The following is a 23,926-nucleotide window of genomic DNA, read 5'->3' on the forward strand; positions in this document are numbered from 1 at the left end:
ATTCATTTCAAATAGTTTGTGCATCATATAAACATTCAACTAAACCAAACTTTTTAAATTTCACAGAATTGAATTGTTTAGTGTATCATTTAGGTAATGTTTTCAATATATTAAAACAATAATGAAACTTATTTGATGTTGGAAGAAACCAGTTCAGCTATCAATTATTTTCTCCCATTTATAGATTTAGAAAATCATAAGTGATTTACATGAAAATAATAATAGCATAATTTGAATTTTTCAACATGTTTCCTTTAATGTTAAACTTATAATGTTTAATTCTTGTCAAGAAACAAAGACTTGGTTTGTTATCTAGTTTTTAAAGAAAAGGTATTGAGTTTAATGTTACCCATTATTTTGGTAACTGAATTCTTAATCTTGAGCAGCTGTATAATAGGTAGAAATTTACAGGTCAATCTTTCCCATGGGTAAGGTACCTGTTTCAAGATAATTCCCTATAGAATTTTTTCCTATTATATACTTAAAGGAGATTTACCATAGTAATCTAAATGTTATACAGAAATTAGATGAGCTAAATGTAACAAGATTGCCACTATCAAGCAGAGGCATGAAGACAATCTTGTGCATATGCCAATGATAATAGTAGTAATATCTTGAACAATTTCCTTGTACGTCCAACCACACTTGACCAATAAATTATATTCTATTGAATATGCAATAATCTTGAAATACTGTATTTTCCTGACAAGAATCATGTACAGAATAAATGAGTGTTTCAAGTCCACTAAAAGGTCCAGTGTAACTATTATAAAACCACTCCTTTCCCAGCAACTAAATCCATGAGATTTGACATTTTTGTTGGATAGAATTCAATTTGGGAAAGGACCAAAAGACTTCACAAGATTATTTTTTAATTTTGCTAATATGTTCCTCTCTTTTAGGACTAACTAGCTGGAAGAAGGAAAGGCAGAATAATATTCAGATGTTGGCAGATCACTGGAGAGTAAGAGATTTCTATTAGCCCACCTCAACAGATTCTAAAATTTTAAAAAGATTGTAATGTTTAAATATTTTAGCAGAAAAAAGAGAGGTACTACAGGTCTTAAATAATCAGAATATCAAATTCCCCACACACACACACTTTAGGGACTTGAATATGTAAGACAATATTCCAAGGCCGATGCCCTGGAACATTACCAATGTACATTGTTAGAAGCAAATAGCTTCTGATAAGGGGATATTCAGCGGAGGATAAAAAAAGTTAAATGGCAGCTTGCCTTCCTTAGAAAATTTATTTCCAAATTAAGAATACAAAAATAGGAATAGGGGGAGACCTTCAATATTTGAACCTTGTTCAAGGCCTGAAATTAAGTAGAGGATATGCTCCACAAAACTTGTGCTTTAAAATATCCATGGTTGGAATCATGCTGAATAGTGGAGAATATTCTTTATACAGTAGCATCCAAACGCTCATTACTTTTTGGTCAGTGGCTTTCATATTAGCAGGTAACTTAACTTTTTTAACATTGAGCTCATTGTAACAGTACAATAAACTCTATAGTCAGTAATGTGCTGTGTTGTATACCTGTACGAATGTGATAACCCATGCAAGAAACTGACAACTCAAGACAGATAAAAACAGTTTTAAAATTAGCAAAAATGTCATAGTGTTTGTACAACCTTTACTTTAAAAACACAAGTATATCACCACTTTTGCTCAGTCTCAGTCATGCAAATCAGTTTGAAAATGTAAAGAAGCAAACATTTTTAGGCATATTTAAACAGTAAATGCAATTTGAATTTAAATTTGGATCTTTTCAATTATCACAATTATTTTCCATTCTTCCAGTTGTTTTGCATGTTAACTCATTTACATTCTGTGCATTGTGTACAGGTAATCCCTGGGTTACAAGTATTCCCTTAGTTAACGTTCAAAATTACATGATCACCGCTCTCTAGCATTTTTGAACAAGTCCTGAAACTACAAATCTTGAAGCACCAGGGCAGTTGTTTGCCCTTATAAACCACCACAGAGGCTCTGCAACATTCGTCCTACACGTTGCTAGCTGAAATGGAGCTTCTGAGTGGCAGATCCGCAACTCAGAAGCTCTGTTCAGCATCTAGAGGCCTCACCCATCACCTTGACAGCTGAAATGGAGCTTGAGGGCCTTTGGAGGCTCCATTTCAGCTTGCAACAGGGCAGGAGAGCCCACAGAGGGCTGAATGGAGCCTCAGAGGGCCTCCCCAAGCCCCAGGAGGCCCCATTTTAGCCTGCAACAGACCGGGGGAAGGGAGGCCTGCCGAGGGCTGAACAGAGCTTTGGAGGACTGGATCCAGCCTCCAAAGGCTCCATTTCTGTTTGCAATGAGCCAGGAGAAACCTGCACTGAACTGAGCCTTGGAGATCCTCCCTTGAGGGCTTGGTCATCCCTTGGTGGCTCCATTTCAGGCTGCAATGGACTAGGACAGGCAGGTGGAGGGCCAAATGTAGACTTGGAGGACCAAATCTGGCCCCCGGAGGCACCATTTCTACTTGCAACGGGCCAAGAAAGGCCTGTGGAGGGCTGAACAGAGCATCGGAGGGCCAGAGATCCAGCACCCAGAGGCTCCATTTCAGTCTGCAATGGGCTGTGGGAGGCCCATAGAGGCAACCTGCTAAACGAGATCTGCGGAGGCCCAAATGGAATTGCAGAGAGGTGCATGTACTGGAGAACAGTCTGCTTGATAGATCTTCAAAAATGACCTGGCAAGCCAGCAATTGGGGGAGCATTAGATGTTTCAGTGGGGCGGGGAGGCCTTGGGTAGTCTTAGGCAGGTGGCCTGTTCCATCAGTAGGTCCCCAGGGCCTTCCCCAACCTGAAATAACTAATGTGCAGTTAACAAACCTCACATTCAAATAATGAATACATGGGCAAAAGCAGGGAATGATCCCATTCAAGGTCCAAGACCCACTCCCACTAATCCTTGGGTTATGAATGGAATGGGCAAGCACCAATCCATTTGTAACTCAAGACTACCTGTACTCAAAGAACTAGTCAAATCTACAAAGGGAATGTCAACATATATCCAAAAATACTCAACAAATAGAGTGGAAGTTGATATTCCCCATTTCTGGTATATTTTACATATTCTACTAGTTGATACCCATGCTTCAGTACGGAATTATGTGATGGGGCTTGATAAATTGACACTTAAAGTTTGAAACTTAATGAGTGCTTTAAAAAGGGACTGTATTATTTCATTAGAGATGGTAAGCAAAGTTTCTCTTACATAGCATGGAATTTCAAGTCATCCCTCAAATGAATAGTCAGGACCTCCCTGTAAACAACATTCCTGGTGTTGCTTTCTGGCTGGAGAATGACCAGGCTGTCATGTGAACTGACTCTGGAGCATGCCACATAGAACTGGCCATTGGAGAAACAGGCAGCTTCCCTTACTTGTGTTTTCCTAATCGCACTGTAAATCTTTTCCTGCGTTTTTGTCTCTTTCCCCTTTAAATGGTGTTACAATATAGAAGGAATAGATTCATCTGAACTGAGGAAGAAAATAAGGGGGAAAAACTCATCTCTGCCTACCAGCAGCTATTGGTATTCATCTGGCTAGTGTCCTGTTAATGCAGGGGTCAGCAACTTGCAGCTCTAGAACCGCATATGGCTCTTTGGGCCCTCTGTTGTGGCTTCCTGTTACCATATCACAGCAGAGGGATGAAAAAGCCATTGTCCTGTCACAGCAGTGGTGTGTTCAGAAACTTAGTGTGGGAGCAAAGCGCCCCCACACGTACCTTTGCAAAGCAACAGCATTCCGCCTGGTATATTTGCTGTTGCTGCCAGCAAAAACTGCTGAGTGAGAATGTGTGTGTTAGATTTTGCAGGGGGGGGCGCATCCCTCAAGCCTGGCCTTCCTCCGCCTTTGTCAGCGGGGCCAAGAGAAAAAAGGGGGTGGCATGAGGAAGTGCTCCACTCCCCTGCCAAACACTGAGCACAACAGCTCAGCGGGGAGGGGGTGGGGAGCTCAGAATTGGACAGTGGAGCGTGGCCCGATTCTCACAGTAGGATGCTGTTCACTGCCTTTGAAACACACCACTTTCTGTTGCATGTGCATTCCCTGATCTTAGCTATTTTGCCCCAGCAAAAGCTATGTTTATGTTTTCTTTCTTTCCCTTGCCTTCCCCGGGCAGCGATGGATAGGGTCATGGGGGGGGGGGACACATAAGAACATAAGAAGAGCCATGCTGAATCAGCCAAAGCCCATCAAGACCAGCATTCTGTGTCATACAATGGCCCAATTGTACATGGGGATCTTGAGAAGGCAAAACCCTCTCTTTCCTTTGACCCCCCCTCACTTTCTTACCTATGAGCTTTAGGGAGTGCCCCCTCATACTAGTATTGTGTGATAGAGAAAATAATTTTTCTCTATCCACCTTTTCTATCCCATGCATGATTTTATACACTTTGATCAAGTCACCCCTTGAACGCCGTTTTTCAAGGCTGAAGAGATCAAGGCGTTGCAACCTGGTTTTATAAGGGAGGTGCTCCATTTCCTTGATCATACTTGTTGCCCTTTTTTGCACTTTTTCCAGTTCCATTATATCCTTCTTGAGGTGAGGTGAGGTGACTAGAACTGTACACAGTACTCCAAGTGTGGTCTCACCATCGATTTGTACAGAGGCAATGCAACACTTACTGACTTATTTTCGATTCCCTTCCTATTCATGCCAGGCATGGAATTTGCTTTTTTTTTACTGCTGCTGCACACTGGGTTGACATCTTCATTGAACTGTCCACCATAATCCCAAGATCCCTTTCTTGGGTTGTCTCAGAAAGCTTGGTCCCTATCAGTTGGTAAGTATAATTGAGGTTCTTTGCCCCGATATGCATAACTTTGCACTTGTTTAGGTTAAAATGCATTTGCCACTTTGTTGACTGCTCAATCAATTTCGAGAGATCCTTCTGGAGCGCCCGACAATCAGTTTCACTTTTCACTACCCGAAAAAATTTAGTATCATCAGCAAACTTTGCTACCTCACTATTTACTTCTACATCCAGATCATTAAGGAATAAATTAAAAAGTAAAGGTCCCAAAACTGAACCTTGGGATACACCACTTCTCACTTCTTTCCATCCAGAGAATTGTCCATTTATTGCCACCCTTTGTTTCCTACAATTTGGCCAGTTACCAATCCAGGACAAGATCTGCCCTCTAATTCCATGGCTGAAGAGCTTTTTTAGGAACCTTTGGTGAGGGACTTTGTCAAAAGCCTTTTGAAAGTCAAGATATACAATATCAACTGGTCCCCTTTATCGATGTGTTTATTTACACCCTCAAAGAATTCTAACACGTTAGTAAGACATGATTTGCCTTTGCAGAAACCATGTTGATTTTCTTTCAGCAATGCCTGTTTTTCTATGTGCCCAGTAATTTTATCTTTAATAATGGTTTCCATCACTTTGCCCTGAACTGAGGTTAAACTGACTTGTCTATAATTTCCTGGATCATCTCTGGATCCTTTCTTGTAGATCGGGGTTACATTTGCCTCCCTCCAATTGAGGCATCATGGTTGCTCCCCTCCTCAGCAAGACAGGCATGGAGGAGTGCAGAGATTTGTGGGTGAGCACCAGAGGGCCAGGAGATGTGGTTCTGACACATTGCCCCAACACACGTTTCCAGCGCACACTTCTCTGTCCCGAACAGGACTGAGTGGGTGGAAGGGAGCAGGGGGAAAGGGTAAGAATGAAGGAGAAGCCCAGCTGGCTTTCCTTTGGCATGGCGGAGGGGAGATACAGTACCCCCTCCATCGCCTAAATGCTGTTCTTGCAGTGTCTTGTACCTCACAATGGTCTGCATCCCCTCCTCCTCCTGGAGCCCATTCTCTGCCCCCCTAGCCTCTGGCAGTGCTCTCTCTCTCTCTGGGCAGAGAGCAAACTGGGATGTAGACGCCCATGGTTTCCCACCAGTCAGGTAGCTGGCAGGGGGGGGGAGACAAATTCAGCTCAATTCGGCCCTCACCAAAGACACTCACCCATCAGTCAGTCTCTCCCTCTGTGTGTGTGTGTGCTTCTCTTTCTGTCTGTCTGTGTGTGTCTTGCTCTCTCTCTCACTCCCTCTCCTTGTATCTCTTCTCACTCTCTTGGAAAACCCTGCAGCCCTGCGTGCTTTCCTACTTTGGGGCTTTTTGCTACTTATTTTTCTTCCTTTTGGAAATCTGGGATGGCAGAGGCTTCCCTCTTCATCCTTCTCTTCCCATGCCCACCTTCCTGCCGCTGCCACAGCTGGCCAGGGGTTTGTGAGAGAAGGAGGGGGAGGAGGGAAGTCTTCACTGCAGATTGCATTCATGCCTTCGCCAGCCTGGATTTCCAAAAGGAAGAAAGAAAAGTAGATAGCAAAAAACCCCAAAGAGAGCACACAGGGCTTTATGAAAGTGAGAAGAGAGACAGAGACAGGGAGTGAATGAGTGAGCAAGCCACACACACACACAACACACAGGGGGGGGGGTCGGGGGTCGGAGAAAGATGAGAGACAGACAGAACGAAATGAGAGACAGGATGAGAGGGAGATAGAGAAAGGGTGATAGACAGGAAAATAGAAAAAGATAGATGAAAGATAAGAGGGAGGGAGGGTGAGATAGAGAAAAAGAAATGAGAGAGATAGATGAGAGAGAGGGAGATAGACAGAGAGAGAGATGAAAGGGAGAGAGATGAGAAAAAACACAGTAAGCCACAAAAGTTGGGTATATGTGGCTGGTGAGGCGTCATGTGACTGGGTGGGAGTGAGTGATGTTTAGTTGACCATGCCCACTCAGGTTTTGTGACTCCCAACATTTTGTTTTCTGTGGGAAACAGGTCCAAGTGGCTCTTTGAGTGTTTAAGGGTGCAGAGAGAGTTGAGGGGTGTTTGGAAATTCAAACAGTATTTGCTGTGTGAGCAAGGAGAAAGGAAGGAGTCTGGGTATAGCTTAGCTCAACTGTTCTGTAGTAAAGCTGCTTGCTGCTGTGAAAGCAAAAATAAAACTTCTCTGCTTGTGTTTTGCAATTGGAGCAGATTTTTTTTCAGGTGGGGAGTGGAACTCCTTAACATTAGAGATTGTTAATAATAATATAAGAGATAATCACGTTCTGATAGTTATTTTGAAAAATCCTTTCTTAGTGAGCACCTATAGAAGCCAAGCGGAACATATGTGGCAAATTTCAAGTTTGTAGGCTTTACGGTTCTGGAGATTTTGTGATTAATATGTGAATGGTTTTTGCTTTTATATACTGTATATAGATTCTCGCTTTGAAAAATGTTAATGCTGCATAGCTGTTTCATTGCCTTTTAGAAATGTTTAATCAGAAATGTTTCTATCTGAGACATTAAGACTTGCTATTGACAGATTGTTTCTCACCCTAAGTAAAACAAATCCACAATGTCACTTTACCCCAGTGTGCATAGTTCAATCTGAGACCACATCACCGTCATTATAGCCAACATTAACCCATTAGAAAAACTTACTTCACTGTCACACACAACTGGGAAAAGCCATCTGACATTATATCTTTTTGTAAGAAAAGAATCCAGCTTCTCCTTAACTTATAAATAACTTGTTAATCATAATCACCAAACTTTAACTTTAAACAGAATTCAAGTTTAGAAAAATGAATAAATTAGCTACAGCCTTGTAAACAATAAGCTTTTACGGTATGTGTGTATGTGTATATACACACACATACACACACTCCTTTAAAATCCTCTGAAGAATAAATCAGACATTACAAGGCACACTTTACACTCAAAAATTCAAAATGATAAAAATGCAACTATTTTAATCTTTGCTGCCAGAATTGTGCTGTGGGATACTGAAAAACAGCAATATAAATTTGTTTATGCTACAGCCTTCCATGGCTGCAATCTCTCTCTTCGTTCTATAGTGCTGAATTGAAATATTTTTCTTAGATACTTTCCACAAAGCTTCCAGGAAAAAGGCCAGTTTTTCCATTTCGCTGCAATGTGCCTTTGAACCAGCCATCTTCATGCTTTTTATGAACAAAAACAACATCTCCTTCTTTAAGTTCAAGTTCAGCTTCACTCTGAGGAGGATAGGGTACCACTACTCTGTATCTGCAGAATAAGATTTTTAAAAAACATTTAGACTTCCACTGTTTAGAAAATTGGTAAAATAATCAGAAAGCTTCTCTGAACTATTTATAATTATAAACAAATTTTAAACTTAAATTCAGAATTAATAAAAACAGACAACATGTACATTGTATCTCTTCTGGCTATCACCATTTTCGTGTTATATATTTTGTTAATTTCATTATTCATTTTCATTCTGTAAATAATTTTTCACCATATCAGTTTAGATTCCAATGAGAATCTGCTGCAAATTCCATTGTCCTTGAAAGTATGCAGTACAGTACCTCGTGATACGAACCCCTCGTCATACGAACTTTTCGAGATATGAACCTGGGGTTTGGAAAATTTTTGTCTCTCCTTACGAACTTTTTTCGCCTTATGAACCCGCTGTTCGAACGCCAAACCCGGAAGTTCGGCAAAAGTTCGGGTTCGGCGTTTGCGTTCGGGAGGCCACCGAGAAGCCCCACCGCCCGGCTATCACCTTGCCAGAAGAGCTGCGAAGCTGTCGGCCGGTCGGGAGGCTCAAATGGAGGTGGGGAATGCCAATAGGGAATTCCATGGGCGGAGCTTTCACATCACGAAGACGTCCTTCCTGGCCGGCCAAAATGTGGACTCCAAGAAGGACGTCTCCGTGACGTCAAAGCTCTGCCCATGGAATTCCCTATTGGGATTCCCCACCTCCGTTTGAGCCTCCTGACCAGCCAACAGCTCCATGGCTCTTCTGGCAAGGTGACAGCCGGGCAGCGGGGCTTCTCAGCGGCCTCCCGAACCTGAACGCTGAACCCGAACTTTTGCTGAACTTCTAGGTTTGGGGTTCAGGAGAACGCCGAGAAGCCCCCCGGCTGTTTCAAAAGGCAACAGCCGGGCAGCGGGGATTCTCGGCGGCCTCCCAAACCTGAACTTTTGCCAAACTTCCAGGTTCGGCATTTGGGAGAACGCTGAGAAGCACCTGGCTGTTTCAAAAGATGACAGCCGAGTGGCGGCGCCTAGCAGAGTGCTGTTTTTGTGATTAATTTTTTTTGCTTGCACGCATTAATTGATTTTACATTGTTTCCTATGGGAAACATTGTTTTGTCTTACGAACTTTTCACCTTACGAACCTCCTCCCGGAATCAATTAAGTTCGTAAGACAAGGTATTACTGTATAACCAAATCTTTCTTTGTTTAATGAAGGGAATTATTCTTTCTTTTATGCCAGTCATATTCAACCCACAATATCCAGTTTCATAGTATAACAAAGTTGGAAGAAATCTTGGAAGTCTTGTAGTTCAATCCCCTGCTCAAGCAGGAAACCTTATGGCCGTGGTGGCAAACCTATGGCACGTATGCCTCTCTGTGAGCATGCGGTCAGTCACCAGCTGTTCTTCTGGTTTGCAGCATGTCAGCTGGTCTTCACAGGCACCGGGGCATGGAAAACTGCCAAAATAAACAGTTTTATGGGCTGTTTTCTGGACCATTTTTGACCTGAAAAATAGTCCAGAAAATGACCTAAAAACAGATTTAAAAATGGCCCGAAAACAGATTTTACAAATGGCCTGAAAACAGGGATGTATGCACTGGCCAGTTGGTCTTTGGCTTTCTGGCACTCTGGCATTGCATAAGCACATGTGTTCTGGTTTGGGCACTCGGTGCCGAAAATGTTCGCCATCATTGCCTTTATGCTATTTGAGACAAATGGTTGTCCAATCTCTTCTTAAAAACTTCCAGTGATATAGCACCCACAACTTCTGAAGGCAACCCATTCCACTGCTTAATTGTTCTAACTACCAAGAAACTTTTCCTTATTTCTAGGTTGGTTTTTTGCTTGATTATTTCCACACATTGCTTCTTGTTCTCGCTTCAGGTATTTTGGATAATAAGTTAAGACCCTCTCCTCTGTAGCAACCCTTTAGATATTGAAACACTGCTATCATATCACTTCCAGTCTTTTTCATTGAACTAAACGCACCCAATTCTTGCAACCATACTTCATACTGTATGAAGTAGTCCCCCAATCAGGTATGGCCTTCTGATCACTGTCCAAAAAGCAATATATTAGAAACAACTGCCTGTTTATATAATATATTACAAATAAATGAACATTTATTTATTTTACAATTCAAGGACAATTCAATTTCTTCCATCCCTTTTTAATAATTAGCAATTAGCATTTCTTGACGAAATGTAAGAAATAACCTATTTTTATCCAGCAAAATGACTTACCGTTCATAGATTACAGATCTGGATTCATTTGACACTGGAGCCAATGATGAGCATGGTTGCCTTGGAGGAGGAACTACAGGTATATTAGAATCTAAAGAACTTGTTTTGCTGTGAGTACTCTCCAGCACAATTGTAGGTGATTCACTTTCCATGGGATAAGTATCTGTTCTTCCCTGACCAGAAATTGATGGAATTTCTGGCCCTACAGCACCCTGAAGGGAGAGTTCTGTAGTTGCCAGCTCAACTTCGAGAGTTGGGGATGATGGTGGTGATGCTCTAAGTTTACACTTAGTAGATGCTCCTGAAAGTAATTTCAGTAATCCCTTTTTTTCTTTCTATAAGATATTTTAAAAAAGGAAATATGAATTTGGAATTCTACATTTGGCAATAGGTAATTAGCATTGTATTTAAAACCACTGAGGGTATCTTCAATAATAAGATTGGCAGCATATAAATTTAATAAATAAAATATAAATTTATAATGCTTCACATACATCGGGACAATCAAGCATGTGGAGTGGTAGTGTGATACAGTGAAACCATTTTGGAATATCTCCCCCCCACAAAATTAATCTCAGTGTATTACTAACAGCTAAAAACCATATAAATTACCTGCAAACTTTAGGATTATCCTGCAAGGAATATGAGGTTATAATTTCCACAAATTATTTTACATATATTGACGACTCTTATTGCTCATTATTTCTAAAGGCGTAATTTTTACTTAAATACAAACAGAATTTGTGCAACTCAGAGCTAAAGTTCAAACACATACATTAATAATAAATGTTATTAAAAACATAAAATCTATAATACAGATTAAAAATGAAATAAAAGACACCATGTGGAAGCTTTTAATCAAATTTAAGCAAGAACAGTTCCCATACATAAACTATATCACATACTACAGCAAATTCTTGGCTGACAGGATCAAGAATTTATACTTTGGCTTCTCAAAGGACCTAAATTTGTTTACACATAGCTCTGTGATCTTTCATCTGGCTACTTCAATGTGCTCTATATTAGGCTGCCTTTAAAGAAAATTCAGACAATTCAGCGGGTGCAGAATGTGTCTGCATGGGTAGAAAAGAGTGTTGGATATTCGATACATATAATGCCTATTTTGTGAGCTGCATTGGTTATCAGTATGCTTCTGGGTGTAATTCATAGTGTCGGCTATCACTTTTAAAGCCCTACATGACTTGCAGCAAGGTTTTCTTAAGACCGTTTTCTTCCAGTTGTTTCTAGCCATCCAATTCAGTCAAGCAGTTTGGGCATGCTGTGAATCCAGTCAGCTAAGAATGCCGGTTGGTAGAAGTACAATTCCCAACCACAGGGAGGCATAATCGACCCAGAAGGGTTTCAGAGGGAGCTTGGGGATATTCAAGGGTCTGGATGGGGGCAAACAGGCTCAAGCTTAACCCAGACAAGACCGAGTGGCTGTGGGCTTTTCCTCCTAAGGCCTATTTGATCTGTCTATCCAGTATATACCGCATTTCTCGGTGTATAAGACGCATTCTTTTACTACAAAAAAGTGCTTTAAAAATTGGGTGCCTCTTATACATTGAAGGCAGCGATGGCGGCAACTGTTGAGGTGGCTCCGGCAGCTTCCCTTCAAGGAGCAGCAGCACTAAGAATGTCATGTCTACATTCTAAGCTGCCGCCACCGCCAAATCTGCGAGGGGCAGAGCCGTCGTCCGCACCGGCTCTATGTTGTTGTGTGGCGAGCTCGGCTCGGGCTCGGGACTGTGGCAGGGACTGAGCTCGGCTGAGGCGGCTTCGCTCCGAGCACCCTTGAACCTGGCCGCCCGTGCCTCAGCCGAGCCGGACAGCAAAGCCCTGACTTTCTTCTGTAGTGAGAGAGCAGGGGAAACAGGCAAGGCCACGGGCGGAAATCCTTTGTTGGTGCAGCAGAGAAGGTGGTGTCAGCCACGCTGGCAGAACAGCCCAGGAGGCCCTTCTCTTCTGCTGCAGCGTGTGCTCCAAGAGCCTCCCCACAATGCTTGGGCCATGCAAGGCAGGGACTCAGCTGAGGCAGGGGTGGGCAGGACCGAGGGCACTCAGAGCGAAGTTCCCTCAGCCAGGGGACAGGCACATGACTGCCCCCTGCCACAACCGCCCGCCTGGCTCGGCTGACCGACCCTGCCTCAAGAACAGAGTGCGATGCTTGTGGAGACGGTGGAAGGTTAGGCCAAATTGAGGCCTGCCTAAGCGGAGTGTATGGCTCCGGTACCGGGGAAGGAGCTGGCAGCAAAGGACACTTGGGAGACCAGTCCTTATCAGTTGCCGAGCCTGCTACCCCTGATGTAATCATGGGGGAGGCTGGCGGAAGAATAGGCCCCAAGGAAAGGCTAGCCTGTGATGGTGAGGCTACCGGTATCAGCTGCCTCTGGGTTGCCTCGAGTTGCTTCTCAAGCACTTTGATTCTCTTCTCTGCTTCTCTAAGAGAGGAACTTTGACAAGATTTGGCCTTTGAGAAGATTTGGTAGTTTTGAGTTAGCAATCTGCTGCACCTCCGCTCTCTTCATGCATGTTGTGAGGAGAAAGTAAAAGGCCTTCTAACACGCTTGTGTGTCTCCAGGGCAGATTTTAATGTTGCTAATATGACATGTTTAGTGGGAGGTACCCTGCTCCACGTCCTTCAAAATGGGCCTCCTGCTTCTCAGCACTTTTAAAATGGCCGACGTTCTTGTTGCCATGGCAACCACTGGAGCTCCAAGAGCCGTGAGTCATCCCGCTTGTTTTGGGGCATCCCAAAATGGCCGATACTTGGTTGCCATGACAACTGTTGTTTTGGTGCCTTCCCGCCTCATTATGGGGCCCCGCCAGACTCCCACGTCGCTCTGGGAGGTCTTTCCCTCGCCTCCAGAGCAAATCCGTCTGATAATGCCGGTTTCGAAGCACCCTGCGTGGGATCCCTCGGCTTGGCTTGGTGCCGATGTTGCACTCGTTTTCGGCCCGGTATGTTCGCTGGGGGGGGTGGACCCCCCCCAGCGTCAACCGCCTCCTGTCTCCTGGGTGTGACCGCAGAGGTCGGTGACCCGGTAGCTCCCCGTCTCCAATTAAATCAGCCCTCTTTGGTTAAGTGGGGTTGAGGGGTTGTGGAGATGGGGGGGGGGAGCAGCAGCCCTGAGGGTAGTACCCTCGGAGCGTAATGACCCTATGCTGCGAAGGAGGGGGCCCTGTATCTGAAGTAATCACTTCTTTCTGTAATAAAAACAAAATGAAAAACAATGTTAGAATAAACTTGATTTACGAAACCACTTCTAAACTATTGAAAGTTTAAGAGGAGAAAACTCAGAGTCCCTTTACTGCGACTGAGTTTTTTAGACAGGAGGGCTAGGGGGTGGTGCCTGTCTAATATTTAAATTAAACTCAGTCCCTTTCAATCAGACTAGAGCAGTGATTTTCAACCTTTTTTGAGCCGCGGCACACTTTTTACATTTACAAAATCCTGGGGCACACCACCAACCAAAATGACACAAAAAGACAGTAAATATTATTTATTTATTTATTTATTCAATTTTTATGCCCCCTTCTCCTTAGACTCAGGGCGGCTTACAACATGTTAGCAATAGCATTTTTTAACAGAGCCAGTATATTGCCCCCACAATCTGGGTCCTCATTTTACCCACCTCGGAAGGATGGAAGGCTGAGTCAACCTGGAGCTGGGGATGAGATTTTAACTGCTGACCTTCAGATCTACAGTATTTCTACATGTATTTATACATAGAACATACAATCCCATGTAACATCCCCTTATAAATACAGCCAATCATCAATCATCCCTCCTCAAATTTATACTACTGTCTCATTTCTGTCTCTCCCCCCGCCCCTTATATGTCTGTGTGTACTCAAACCATTTCCAAAACCAGGTGAGGGCTGGGGTTTTATTCTCTTTTATTCTTTTCAAAAACAGGTGAGGGCTGGGTTTTTTTTCTTATTATTTGGGTGCTTTTTACCATGCTTCAAGAATCACCTCTCTCTCTTGTTTCTCTCTCCTCTCATTCTCTGCCTCAATCATTTTCTCATTTCTCCTCCCCTTTTTGTTCTCATTTCTCTTTCTCTCCTTTCCTCTTCCTATCTGTGTCTCTTGCTTTCTTTTTCTCTCTCTCTCTCTTGCTTTCTTTCAGTATCTCTTGCTATCTCTCTTTTTCTCTCTTGCTTTTCTTCTCTCGTGCTTTTTCTTGTTCTTTCTCTCTCTTTGTTGCTCTCTCTCATTCTCTTATTTTCTCTCTCTCTCTTTTCTTTCTCTCTCTCTCATGCTTTCTCTCTCTTGTTCTTTCTCACTCTCTCTCTCTGTTGCTCTCTCTCGTTCTCTCTCTTCCTTTCTTCTCTGTGGAGGCCAGCAAAGGTTTCCCTTAGTTTGAATGTTCCGAGCAAACAGCCCCTTTACTGACAGCCCAGGACGGGACTGTGAGAGGGGTGGGCGTTCCCACAGCGCTTGGAGCGGCTAGCGGCCGGATCGCCAGCACTGCTGCAGCCGCCGCTGTGGAAGAAGCCGCACCCCAAAAAAGCCGGAGAGAAGGAAGGATCGGGCGGGCGGGGACAGCCACAAGTGGAAGCCTCAGCCCTGGAGCCCCCTCGCGCCCATGGCTTCTCGTCGATGTCTCTGCCTGCCCGATCCGCGGGAGTGCTAATAGCGGCGGCGGCGGGAATAGCGGGGGGGGCTCCTGCAAGTGGAAACCTCAGCCCTGGAGCCCCCTCGCGCCCATGGCTTCTCGTCGATGTCTCTGCCTGCCCGATCTGCGGGAGTGCTAATAGCGGCGGCGGCGGGAATAGCGAGGGGGGGGCTCCTGCCCACCGCCGCTATTAGCACTCCCGCGGATCGGGCAGGCAGAGGCATCGACGAGAAGCCATGGGCACGAGGGGGCTCCAGGGCTGAGGCTTCCACTTGCAGGAGCCCCCCCCCCCCCCGCTATTCCCGCCACCGCCGCTATTAGCACTCCCGATGCCACAAGTGAAAGCCTCAGCCGCTGCTATTGCCATCCCGCCGAGTCCCAAGCTCACCTGCTGCAAAGAAGGCACGAAGAAGAAAGGCGCGAAAATGAAGGTGTGAAGAAGCAAGCCGGGACACTCAACTTCCGGTTTGGAAGCGGAACTTCACGGCACACCTGACCTTGTCTCGCGGCATACCAGTGTGCCGCGGCACAGCGGTTGGGAAACGCTGGACTAGAGTATTACCCATGTTGGACTCTCCTTGCAAGTGCGCTGGAGAAGGTGATGGTGGATGAGAAAGAGGTGAAGGTTGAGGGTCGGGTATGCTGCAGGATTTACAGTATGCCTTGTAAGAAAAGATCGAGAAGTTCCTGTAGCAAAATGTGCTCATTGATAAGCTGGATCTGGATCTGGATCTGGATCAGAATTAGATTAGATTATTATTAGAGTTGGAAGGGACCTTGTAGGTCATCTAGTCCAACCCACTCAACTGAGAGTTCCTACACTATTTTGGACAAATGGCAGTCCAATCTCTCTTTGAGGTTGATCGCTTTCACCATCAGAAAGTTCCTTATTTCCAGTTTGAATGTCTCCTAATATTGGAACATTGTTATGTCACCCCTGGTCCTTCTCTTCGTCAGACTGGCCATGCCCAGTTTCTGCAAACTCTCTTTGTATGTTTAGTTTCCAGCCCGCTTATCATCCTGGTTGCTCTATTCTGCACTTTCTCCAGAGTTTCAATGTCTATTTTGTACTGTGGTGACCAAAACTGGGGGGCTTTATAGAGTGGTAATAGTAACTCTCTAGTCCGAGATTGTATCCCTCTGTTAATGCAATTTAGGATTACATTGGTTTTTTTGATTGCTGCTACATATTGCTGGCTTATATTTAGTTGGTTGTCCATCAAGACTCCAAGATCTCTCTCAAAGTCGCTGCTATTGAGTGTGGTTTCACCCAGTTTATATGTACATTTTTGGTTTGTCTTACCTAGGTGTAGGATTTTACTTTTCTCTGCATTGAATTTTATTTTGTTTGATTGGGCCCAGTGTTCAAGTCTGTCAAGATCCATCTAGATCAGACCTGGGGAAAATGCGGCCCGAGGGCCGGATGCAGCCAGCCCGGTCTGTGACCAGCCCGTGGAGGTAGGAAGGAGAAATGGAGAAAGGAAGGAAGGAGAAATGGAGAAAGGAAGGAAGGAGAAATGGAGGGAGGAAGGAAGGAAGGAGAAATGGAGGGAGGGAAGGAGGGAAGGAGAAATTCTCTTTCCATGCCCTTTTGCAAAAGTCCAATAAATGCTCATTTTTTAATTGTTTATCGGTTTCAATGGCCTTTCCAAGAAATTTAAAGCAAACCCCCCCCCATTTGTCAGGGGGGGAAAAGGGAGTGGGAGGAAGAAAAGGAATCTAAAGCTACTTTCAGGCAAAGCCTCCACTATGTTTTCTCAACTGACAATGTAGGTCAATTGAAGAGAGGCATCTGAAAGGAATATTTTGAAAGAGAAGTAAAGAACTGCTCAAAAGCAGAAATAAAAGGCAGAGAAAATCAGAGAGACAGAAGCTTCTCTCCATCTGGAAAAGGAAAGAATGAGAAATGGAGGAAGGAAGGAAGGAAGGAAGGAAGGAAGGAAGGAAGGCAGGGGTGGGCAATTAATTTATAATTATAATATACAGTGATCCCCCGGTTATTGCGTTCCCGACCATTGGGAACAGGCTAATTTGCGATTTTTCAACCCGGAAGTCAAAACACCATCTGCGCATGCGTGCCCTTTTTTCTATGGGCACGCATGCGTAGATGGCGCCGGGCAAATCAGCTGCTGGGCGGCTTCCCTGGGTCTTCTCCTGACTCCTAAAGTGGGAAAGTTCGCCAGGAGTCAGCGGAGAAGCGGCGCGCCTGTTTTAAAAGATCGGAGCCGGCCTGGGGGGGCTTTCCAGCAACCCATGAGCCCAGGTGGGGGGCTCGTGGGTTGCTGGAAAGCCCCCCCAGGCCGGCTCCGATCGTTTTAAAACAGGCGCGCCGCTTCTCCACTGACTCCTAAAGCGGGGAAGTTCGCCAGGAGTCAGCGGAGAAGCGGCGCGCCTGTTTTAAAAGATCGGAGCCGGCCTGGGGGGGCTTTCCAGCAACCCACAAGCCCCCAACCCGGGCTCGTGGGTTGCTGGAAAGCCCCCCCAGGCCGGCTCCGATCCCCCAGGCCGTGTCTCCTTCTCCCTCCTCCTCCTCTTCTTCCCCGCTCTTCCATCCTTCGCCGCCGAGGTCGCCAGGAAGGGAGAAGAAGAGTCAATGAACGGTGCCAGCCGCCGCCTCGCCCAACGCAAAGCGCAAGAGCCCAGACCCGGAGGCAACCCGCTCGCTGTCTGCGGCGCTTCGAGTTTCTCCTCCCGGAGGCGCGCTCGGCGCTCGCTGCAGCGGGGGAAGACCCAGGGAAGGTTCCTTCGTCCGCCGCCCACAGAAGGGGGAAACCCGGATCTTCGGCTGCAGCGAGCGTCGAGCGCGCCTCTGGGAGGAGAAACTCGAAGCGCCGCGGACAGCGAGCGGGTTGTCTCCGGGTCTGGGCTCTCGTGCTTTGCGTTGGGCGAGGCGGCGGCTGGCGCCGTTCATTGACTCTTCTTCTCCCTTCCTGGCGCTCGCTGTCCCCGGCGCTTCGAGTTTCTCCTCCCGGAGGCGCGCTCGGCGCTCGCTGCAGCCGAAGATCCGGGTTTCCCCTTTCCGTGGGCAGCGGACGAAGGAACCTTCCCTGGGTCTTCCCCTGCTGCAGCGAGCGCCGAGCGTGCCTCCGGGAGGAGAAACTCGAAGCGCCGCGGACAGCGAGCGCCAGGAAGGGAGAAGAAGAGTCAATGAACGGCGCCAGCCGCCGCCTCGCCCAACGCAAAGCACGAGAGCCCAGACCCGGAGACAACCCGCTCGCTGTCCGCGGCGCTTCGAGTTTCTCCTCCCAGAGGCGCGCTCGACGCTCGCTGCAGCCGAAGATCCGGGTTTCCCCTTTCTGTGGGCAGCGGACGAAGGAACCTTCTCTGGGTCTTCCCCCGCTGCAGCGAGCGCCGAGCGCGCCTCCGGGAGGAGAAACTCGAAGCGCCGCAGACAGCGAGCGGGTTGCCTCCGGGTCTGGGCTCTTGCACTTTGCGTTGGGCGAGGCGGCGGCTGGCGCCGTTCATTGACTCTTCTTCTCCCTTCCTGGCGACCTCGGCGGCGAAGGATGGAAGAGCGGGGAAGAAGAGGAGGAGGAGGGAGAAGGAGACACGGCCTGGGGGATCGGAGCCGGCCTGGGGGGGCTTTCCAGCAACCCATGAGCCCCCAACCCGGGCTCGTGGGTTGCTGGAAAGCCCCCCCAGGCCGGCTCCGATCGTTTTAAAACAGGCGCGCCGCTTCTCAGCTTACTCCTAAAGCGGGGAAGTTTGCCAGGAGTCAGCGGAGAAGCGGCGCGCCTGTTTTAAAATGATCGGAGCCGGCCTGGGGGATCGGAGCCGGCCTGGGGGGATCGGAGCCGGCCTGGGGGGGCTTTCCCTTTCAGGGCGGGCGAGCGGCGGGGCGCGGCAGCAGCGAGGAGTTTGCGTGGGCGGCGGGGAAACCCCAATCTTCGCCTCCTCGCTGCTGGGAAGTAAAAACACCATCTGCGCATGCGCAGATGGTGTTTTTACTTCCACAGCGCTACTTCGCGAAAACCCGCTCATTGCGGGGGGGTCCTGGAACGGAACCCTCGCAATGATCGGGGGATCACTGTAATTATAATATATGTATATAATATAATATAATATAATATTATAATTTTTATTTTATTTTTTAAAAATATATCACTATTTCACGGCTAAGTTAATGAGAAGGGAAATACCATTTCGATGGTTAATCCCAGATGGACTTTTAATAACATGGAATGGGAGGAAAATTAAAATTGATTCGTTTGAAAAAGCGGACACCTAGAGAAAGAAGAAGATAACCGCCAAGAGATAGAAGACCGACCTCGAGAGGAAACACTGGAGGAAAGGAGAGGAGAGGAGGAACAGGACAAGGGAGAACAACAAAAGGAGGACAGAGTCACAACAAGAGCGGCGGCAAAGCGTCAGTAGAAGCGAAGAGAGGAATCGGGAAAGGGAAAGAAGAAAAATATGACGAATACACTTAATCTATTTTCAGTAAATATCAACGGATTGAATTCACCTATTAAAAGGAAACAGACAATGATGAAATTAATAAAACAAAACTCAGATATATTATGCCTACAAGAAGTCCATATAAGAAACCAGGACCGCAAATTATTAGAAAACAAAAAATTAGGTAAATTATTTACAGCATTAACAGATTCAAAAAAGAGAGGGATAGCTTTATACATTAGGGATACACTACAACCGGAAAAAATCTATTCGGACGAAGAAGGAAGAATATTAAGTGTAAGAATTAAAATAGGAAATAAAGAAATAGTTATAATAGCAATTTATATTATAATTTTTAATTATAATATAATTAACTCATTTCTGCCCAATAATATACAATATTGGGTAGAACTGAGTTAATTATATTAATCTGGCTCTCTAAAACCATCCCAATTTCTCATGCGGCCCCATGGCAAAATTAATTGCCCACCCTGATCTAGATCCTAAGCCTGTCCTCTGGGTTATTAGTTACTCCTGCCAGTTTGATATCATCTGCAAATTTGGTTAGTTCCCTTCTACTCTGTCATCTAGGTCGTTTATGAAAATACAGTAGAGTCTCGATTATCTGTCCTTCAATCATCCTACATTCCAGATAATCCGATGTCACGGCTGCTTGGCGGCATGGCTGTAGGCATTTCCACACCCCCAGACACTCCCCTAAACATGGCAACCGCAACAAGGAAGCAATCCTCAAAGACTGACTTCTCTCTGCAAAGCCTCAATTGGGGGGAAAGAAGCGAGAAGGTGGAGATGGGGAGGAGAGAGAGAGACATTTCTTGCCTCTCTTGCAGGTACTGGCTGCCCAGCCAGAAGGAACGAGCTACCTAACCCTCCCAACGCCCCGGTCCGCAGCCGCCTTTCCACCCCTTCTCATCCTGCCTCTTCTCCATGCCTATCTGCCTACCACCCCGTTCCCAAGCACACCAACCTGGCTGTCCAGTGCCATCTTCCAGGCAGGAGGGTGAAACTGAGGGGAGCCGGGGCAGGGGAGACGCAGGCTGCTGCGGTGCCCAGGCAGGCAGGCGGGTGAGCGAGCTGGGAGGAGTGAAGTGGAAGGCAGCACAGGCCCTCCTTGCAGGAAATGTTTATGGCAGCAGCGGCAGCGGCAAGCAGAGGACAGAAGGAAAGAGCACGCAAGGGGCAGACAGATTACCTGTTGGTTTTTAGTAGTTCTCCTGCCTTGATTTTGAATCAGGTCAAAGCCACATACAGTAGAGTCTGGATTATCTGACATTTTCGGCTATCCAACTATCAGCCCTCCCATTTATGTCAGATAATTGAGACTCTACTGGGCCTAGGACAGAACCTTATGGTACTCCACTTTTTACTTCTCTTTACATGGACTTAGATCCATTGAGGATGACTCGTTGGGCATGGTTAGTCAGCCAGTTGTTAATCCATCTGGTTGTGTAGCTGTCTATCCCACTTTTTTTCTAGCTTTCGGAGAAGTAGGTTGTGGTCTACTTTGTCAAATGCTTTGCTGAAGTCCAAGTATATTATGTCCACTATATTTCGCTGTTCTATTAATTTGGTCACAGTGTTGAAGAATAAAATGAGATTGGTTTGGCATGATTTTTTCTTAACAAACCCATGCTGGTTGCTGGTTATTACTTTGTTTGTTTCTAAGTGGTGGCAGATTTGTATTTTTTTCAGTATTTTCCCAGGTATTGATGTTAAGATGATTGATCTGTAGTTACCTGGTTCTGTTTTTTAATCTTTTCTGTAGATGGGATCACGTCAGCTCATTTCCAGTCTTCAGGTAGTTTCCACATTCCAGGATTTTTGGAAGATGTGGTGCAGTGGTTCTGAAATGACATCTGCAAGTTCCTTAAGACTTTGGGATGTAGTCCATCTGTTCCTGATGATTTGTATTCATTAGTTCAGACAAGTGATCTCTTACTGTATTTTTGCTTATGTTGAATTTTGTTTCGAATCTATTTTTTGCTGTTGTGTTACTGATCAGCTGCAGTTTCTTTTTGTGTGAAGACTGGTCTGAAGAATATGTTATGTCGCTCTGCTTTGTCTGTGTTGTCTTTTACTTCTTTGCCGTCTTCTCTCTTTAGTGGGCCAACTGTTTCCTTGATTTTTTTCTTGTTGTTTATGTGTTAGGAGAAACCTTTTTTTAAATCTTTGACTTTTGTTGCAAGTCTTTGTTCATTTTGGACCTTTGCTGTCCTGATTTTTTTCTTTGCAGATTCTGGCTGTCTGTTGGTACTCTGCCTTGGTAATTTGTCCCATTTTCCATTTTTTGTATTTGTCTTTTTTTCCCCCATTCAATTTGTTAATGATATCTTTGTGTAGCCATATTGGTTTCCTTTTGGATTTCTTGTTTTTCCTTCTCTTCGGGATTGCGCTATTCGGGGAGGGGGGGTTATCTTGTTTTTCAGAGTCTCCCAAGCTTCTTGATTTGATTTTCCCTTGAGAACTTTCATCCAAGGAATATTTTCCAGTTTTTTTCAGAGTTTATTGAAATTGGCTTTTCTAAAATCTAGGATTTTGGTGTAATTGTGTTCAATTATTTGTGTTTGCGTTATGGTAAATTTTGGTATGATATGGTCATTCTCACTCAATGTTCCTGCAGTTTTGACTCCTTCTATCACTTCATTTCTGTTTGTATTAAATCCAGTATGGCGGTTCCTCTAGTTCCCTCCTCCACTTTTTGAACAACAAATTTGTCAGCAAGGATGTTTAGGAATCTTCTTGATTTCTCACTTGGTGAAGAACTACCATATTTTGGTGTATAAGATGCACCTTTTTATTGCAAAAAAGTGCTTTAAAAACTGGGTGCGTCTTATACATTGAATGCTGACGAGGCTGCCTGGCAGCCCTTGGCGGGAGGCAGGCATCTTAGTCCCAGGGATGGCCAGGGTGCCAGGCATAGCATCATTAGCAAAGTCTCTTTCCAGGCAGCTGCCTGGGCCCTCCAACTAGGAGGGAAAAGGGGGGCGCGCCGCCCGAGTAAGCAGTCCCGGGGGAGGCAGTGGCGGTGGCGGTAACTGCTGAGGTGGCCCCAGCGGCTTTCGCTTGAGGAGCAGCAGCACCAAGAATGTCGTATTCATGCCCTAGGCCAAATCGCGAGGTTGAGGAGGTCTGCGAACAGACCCTGAATGGGCAGAGCCATCGTCTGCACCGGCACCGTGTTATTGAGTGGTGGGCTCAGCTCAGGCGAGTGGCTGTGGCAGGGGCTGGGCAGGGGCCGTCTCTCCCTGGCTGAAACAATTCCAAAGCAAAACTTTTTCCTTCCCCCATAGCGACACAGGAGTGGGATGGATGGGAGGAGAGGAAGTTTCGTGCCAGGAGGAAGGAGTCAAGGGGAAGTTGGTGAAAAAGTTTCAAAGAAGCCTCGCAAGACGGGGGCTGCTTCGGGATTCCCGGGAGGAGCGCGTCCAAAGGGGGGCGAGTGGCCAGTTGGGGGGAGGGGGAAATCACCCCCCCAGCCTATTTTCAATATGGCCTCAAACTCCTTTTAATGCTGAGGAGGTCGGCGAACAGTCCCTAAAGGGGCAGAGTTGTGAGGATTTTGTCTGATGCATTTTGAGGACATTCATTCCACTTACAAAAGTCCTTTTAGGGTATTTAGCATCAAATGGCATCTTTTCTTTCCTAATACGGCAGGAAAGTGTAACTTTGGGGTAGGAATAAGTTAGACTGAACCAAAAACTATTTTTCTATGTTCACAAAAATAGGATTGCAAATAGCAGGTATGAATTGCAGCTCCTACGAACTACAGAAGGAGCGGCATCTATGTCCTGGGGTGGGTGGGTGGGAGAAGGAAAGAGCGAGGGCTGATTCAGTAGGGGTGGAGAGAGAGGAGCAAATGCTTCATCAGACGGCTTTGGGGCTTACCGGTGTTTATTCCTGTTACCGAACCCCGGTGGCTGCAGCTGCAAGCTTGACTTCCTCCAATCCTCGCCCTTTCCTCTGTTGTAAACGTTCCATCTGTTTGTGGAGGGGGGCTTTCTAGAATACATGGGGCTGGCTCTTTGCCTGGAGGGGGGGGGGGCGAGGCAGCAACACCTGGAGGGGGGCATCTGAGCTTCTCCCTCCCCTCCTCCCTGGCTCCTTGCTTTCCTCTCTCCCTTGGATTTTCTATTCAGCAACCTTCCTTTCCCTTCCTCTTCTCCTTACCCTTCTGCTCCTTTTTTCCATAGCTTTTCATTGCTGGCCTCTTATCTACCCCTTTGGGTTTAACTTGATATTAGGGTGTATGGTTTTTGTTATTCTTCAGACAGCTTTTTGGTGTGTCAGTTGCCATTCTGAGCTTGTGGTTTTAATTGTGCCCAATAATTCTTCTGCTAGGTTCACATAGAGCAAGGGTAGGCAAAGTTGGCTCTTCTATGACATGTGGACTTCAACTCCCAGAATTACTGAGCTAGCATGATTGGCTCAGGAATTCTGGGAGTTGAAGTCCACAAGTCATAGAAGAGCCAAGTTTGTCTACCCTTGACATATCCCTGTGAGAGTTTTATGACAGAGAAGCAATGCTAGTCTTTGCTGCCTTTGTTTCTTACTTCAGGGATCAGCTTGGAAAATATCGTATAAGCGGAGATTTTCAGCACAAAAAATCAAACCT

General features: G+C 45.8%; 1 protein-coding gene across 4 annotated transcripts in view; it reads right to left on the reverse strand.

Annotated features, from left to right (window-relative positions):
- Window positions 1–7,263: 7,263 nt before the first annotated feature.
- The window catches only part of SH3RF1 (SH3 domain containing ring finger 1), a 146,614-nt gene continuing 129,951 nt past the window's right edge, over window positions 7,264–23,926 (reverse strand). For 3 of the 4 annotated variants that reach the window (XM_070757405.1, XM_070757404.1, XM_070757403.1), the window contains 2 exons: window positions 10,274–10,608; window positions 7,264–8,053 (listed from right to left, as the gene is read on the reverse strand). In XM_070757405.1, the coding sequence (XP_070613506.1) occupies window positions 7,885–8,053; window positions 10,274–10,608 (504 nt within the window). In that variant the 3' untranslated portion in view covers window positions 7,264–7,884. The remainder of the gene's footprint in view (window positions 8,054–10,273; window positions 10,609–23,926) is intronic. The other variant, XM_070757406.1, reaches the window with a different exon arrangement.

The sequence above is a fragment of the Erythrolamprus reginae genome, chromosome 7 (assembly GCF_031021105.1).
Source record: "Erythrolamprus reginae isolate rEryReg1 chromosome 7, rEryReg1.hap1, whole genome shotgun sequence".
Lineage (NCBI taxonomy): Eukaryota > Metazoa > Chordata > Lepidosauria > Squamata > Dipsadidae > Erythrolamprus > Erythrolamprus reginae.